The following is a 3,276-nucleotide window of genomic DNA, read 5'->3' on the forward strand; positions in this document are numbered from 1 at the left end:
CTGCTCCTCGTGTCCCAAACCAGCCCCAGAACTGCTCCTCGTGTCCCCAACCAGCCCCAAAACTGCTCCTCGTGTCCCCAACCAGCCCCAAAACTGCTCCTCGTGTCCCCAGTCAGCCCCAGAGCTGCTCCCGGTGCCCCTGAACCCCACAAAAATTCCCCTCCAGGCCTTTCCACCACGATTAAACCTCCTGGAACCCCTCTGCCTCCCCTCCAACCTGCGCTGCCTCCCGGGGGTTGCCCTGGGCTGACCTCCCTTCCCAGACAAGACTCAGATGTCTCGGATTTTTCCAAGCTGGAGCCACAGGACACGAGGATAAACTCCCAAACATCCTCGTTTTTCCACTCAGCTGCCTCCATTCCTCCAATTCCTTCTGCGAAAAGCCCTCCAAGGTTTGTTTGGAAACTCCAAAGTGCAGCAAAGAGCAGCTCTGCTTGGAGGATCCGATGGGAAAGCGAGTCCTGGAGCTGAATTCCCAGCCTGGGAGCTCGGGAATGCTCACCAGGGTGGCAGGAGCAGCTCCTCAAGCCTGGCTTTTCCCAGATTTCCAGGAGCTGGGTGGGCTGGAAGGGATTTGCAGAGGGCTCAAGGGGAGGGGACTCAACACAGCGAGAACGGGACTTCCAAGGTGCGGGAAGAGTGGGAAATCCATGGAATATGACCCAAAGGAATGGCTTTCCCAGGAAGAGTGGAGTGGCTGCCGTGTCAGCTGGATGCCAAAATAAAAATCCCACCTGCCCTGAGCAGCACCCGGAGCTCCCTGGGGTGGGAGCGACTCAAAGCCCCCCCGGTTTTGGGATTTCTCGCAATTCCAGCGGTTGGGAGAAATCAGCTCCGGCACAGGTGGGGTGTCCAGGTGCTTTTCCAGCCCTTCCCAGTTCCCACATTCCCACAGCAGCCCCCCTGGCACGGCAGCAGCATCCTGGGGAAGGGGGAATTGCTGAGTTGAAGGGACAAAGTCTGCAGGAAATGATCCCGGGAATTGTTGGGAGGAATCAGTGGCTGGCACAGGGCAGGGAATGAGAAGAAATCCTTTGTATCCCTGTGGATTGGGAATTAAAGCTTGGAGGGAAGAGTCCAGACATGCCCAGGAGCAGCAGCAGAACCCTTCCCAAAAGATGCTGGATGGGAGGGAAGGGCTGGGGCCAGCCCCAGCCACCTGTCCCAATCCCACACCAAATCCATGGATCCCGATCCCTCCTCAGCTCCTGAGGGCCTGAAGGGACGGCGTGGAATGGTTGGGGTTGGAAAAGACCCTAAGGATCATCCCATTCCACGGGCAGGGACACCTCCCTCTATCCCAGGGCGCTCCAAGCCCTGTCCAGCCTGGCCTGGGACACTCCCAGGCACGGGGAATCCATGGAATACCGACTTCCAGGGCTTCCCCACATCGCAGGGAAGGGTTTTTCCCCCAATATCCAGCCTAAATTCCCTGTTGCAGCCTGAACCCTTCGCTCCTTGCCCCTGCTGAGGAACCCTTCTCCTTGTGAGATCCTCCAGCTCCTGGGAGGCTGCCCCGAGGTCTCCACGGAATTTCCTCTCCTGCTCCGTCCTTCAGCACCACCCCAGCTCCCAGCAGGGCGCGCGAAAAACCCCAAATCCCAGCGGGGAGGGCAGAAACCTCCCCTAAATTTGCTCCAAAAGCCCCACTCACACTCACACTCCTCCCTCAGAGCGAGGCAGGAGCAGGACTGGCGCTTCCCCGGGATAGCGCGGAATTTTAGATCCCTATTTTTATGGGTGTTTTGTATTTATAGCCCCAGATTTTTTTCATAAATAACAAAAAATTCTCCTTCCCTCTCCCAAAAGCCCATCCAGGGCAGCCTCTCTTGAGCTGCTGACCCAGAGCGGGGTCATTCCCCCCGTCAGCATTCCCAGCTGGAAAAAGGGGTTATGGCCTCCCTGCCGTGGATCCGAGGGGAGGAGGGAGCCAGTCCTCGGGTTTTTCTGTTGTCCAAGCAGAATTCCTGCATTCCTGGCCCTGTTCACTCCTCTGCTCTCAGGACACACTCAGCAAAGGCTTTGGGGGCTCCAAAATCCTTTTGGGGGCTCCAAAATCCCATTAGGGACCACCATAAAACTGCAGGATGACCCTAAATCCCCTGCCCATCAACCTCTGACCCCAAAGTCTGTTCCAAAACCCACAGCCCAGAGCGACCCATCCTAAACACACACAGAGAGAACAGCAGGATGACCCTAAATCCCCACCAACCCCAAAATCAGTGCCAGCACCCCCACCCCGACCACACCCAAACCAGCAGGACGCCCCTTAACCACCCAACCCCTCGCAGAGCAGGGGAAAAATCCCGGAAAAATCCTGGGAAAATCCCGGGAACAGCCTCACCTTCCACGCAGTGCTCCACCTCCTCCAGGTTGCGCAGGGTGATGCGCATCAGGCTGGAGTTGAGCATGAGCTCGTTGCGGTGCGCCGGCCACAGCGCCTGCGGCGCGGGGTTCACGAAGAAGATGCGCGTGTCACCCGTGGCCACCTGGTTGTCACAGATCAGCGGGTCCCCGAAGCCCCCGATCACCACCTTGTTGCCCCCGTCCAGCAGGATCTCGTGGGTCACGATGTCTTTGCCCTTCAGGTAGCGCCAGACCCGCACCTGGAAGGGGAAGGGGAGAGAGGTCACGGGGTTGTTGGGCTTCCTGGGCTCCCATTTCCCCTTCCTGGGCTCCCATTTCCTCTTCCTGGGCTCCCATTTCCCCTTCCTGGGCTCCCACTTCCCCTTCCTGGGCTCCCATTTCTCCTTCCTGGGCTCCCATTTCTCCTTCCTGGGCTCCTCTTTCCCCTTCCTGGGCTCCCATTTCCTCTTCCTGGGCTCCCATTTCCCCTTCCTGGGCTCCTCTTTCCCCTTCCTGGGCTCCCATTTCTCCTTCCTGGGCTCCTCTTTCCCCTTCCTGGGCTCCCACTTCCCCTTCCTGGGCTCCCATTTCCCCTCTCTGCGCTCCTCTTTCCCCTCCCTGTCCCAAACCATGGAGGATTCAGCCAAGGGAGCCCCTCTCCCTTTATCCATCCAAACTTCAGGCTTAAGAAATAAATCCTGGCCACAGGAGCCCTTCCCAGTCCCCTCTCCCAGTGTTCCCAGTGTCCCCAGACTGGCTCGTCCCCCTGCGCCCAGAAATCCACCCCACACAGAGGAAGCAGCAGCTGCCACGTGGCTCTGAGGGCACACAGGACACAGGGGACACATCCCCATCCTGTCCTGGCCGGTCAGAAATCCCCTGGGCAGGGAATCACAGAATCCCTGGAATGGGAACAGCTCAGGGTCCCCC

At 58.7% G+C, this 3,276-nt stretch overlaps 1 protein-coding gene across 1 annotated transcript in view; it reads right to left on the reverse strand.

The window, feature by feature from the left end:
- The window catches only part of LOC121666516 (agrin-like), a 32,890-nt gene that overhangs the window by 23,717 nt on the left and 5,897 nt on the right, over positions 1 to 3,276 (reverse strand). The window contains exon 2 of the mRNA XM_042032132.1: positions 2,345 to 2,606. Coding sequence (XP_041888066.1) covers positions 2,345 to 2,606 — 262 coding nt within the window. The remainder of the gene's footprint in view (positions 1 to 2,344; positions 2,607 to 3,276) is intronic.

This window comes from Corvus kubaryi, unplaced genomic scaffold (genome assembly GCF_017639235.1).
Source record: "Corvus kubaryi isolate FWS band 111438036 unplaced genomic scaffold, C.kubaryi_AGA036_p1.0 37352, whole genome shotgun sequence".
NCBI classification, from domain to species: Eukaryota; Metazoa; Chordata; class Aves; order Passeriformes; family Corvidae; genus Corvus; species Corvus kubaryi.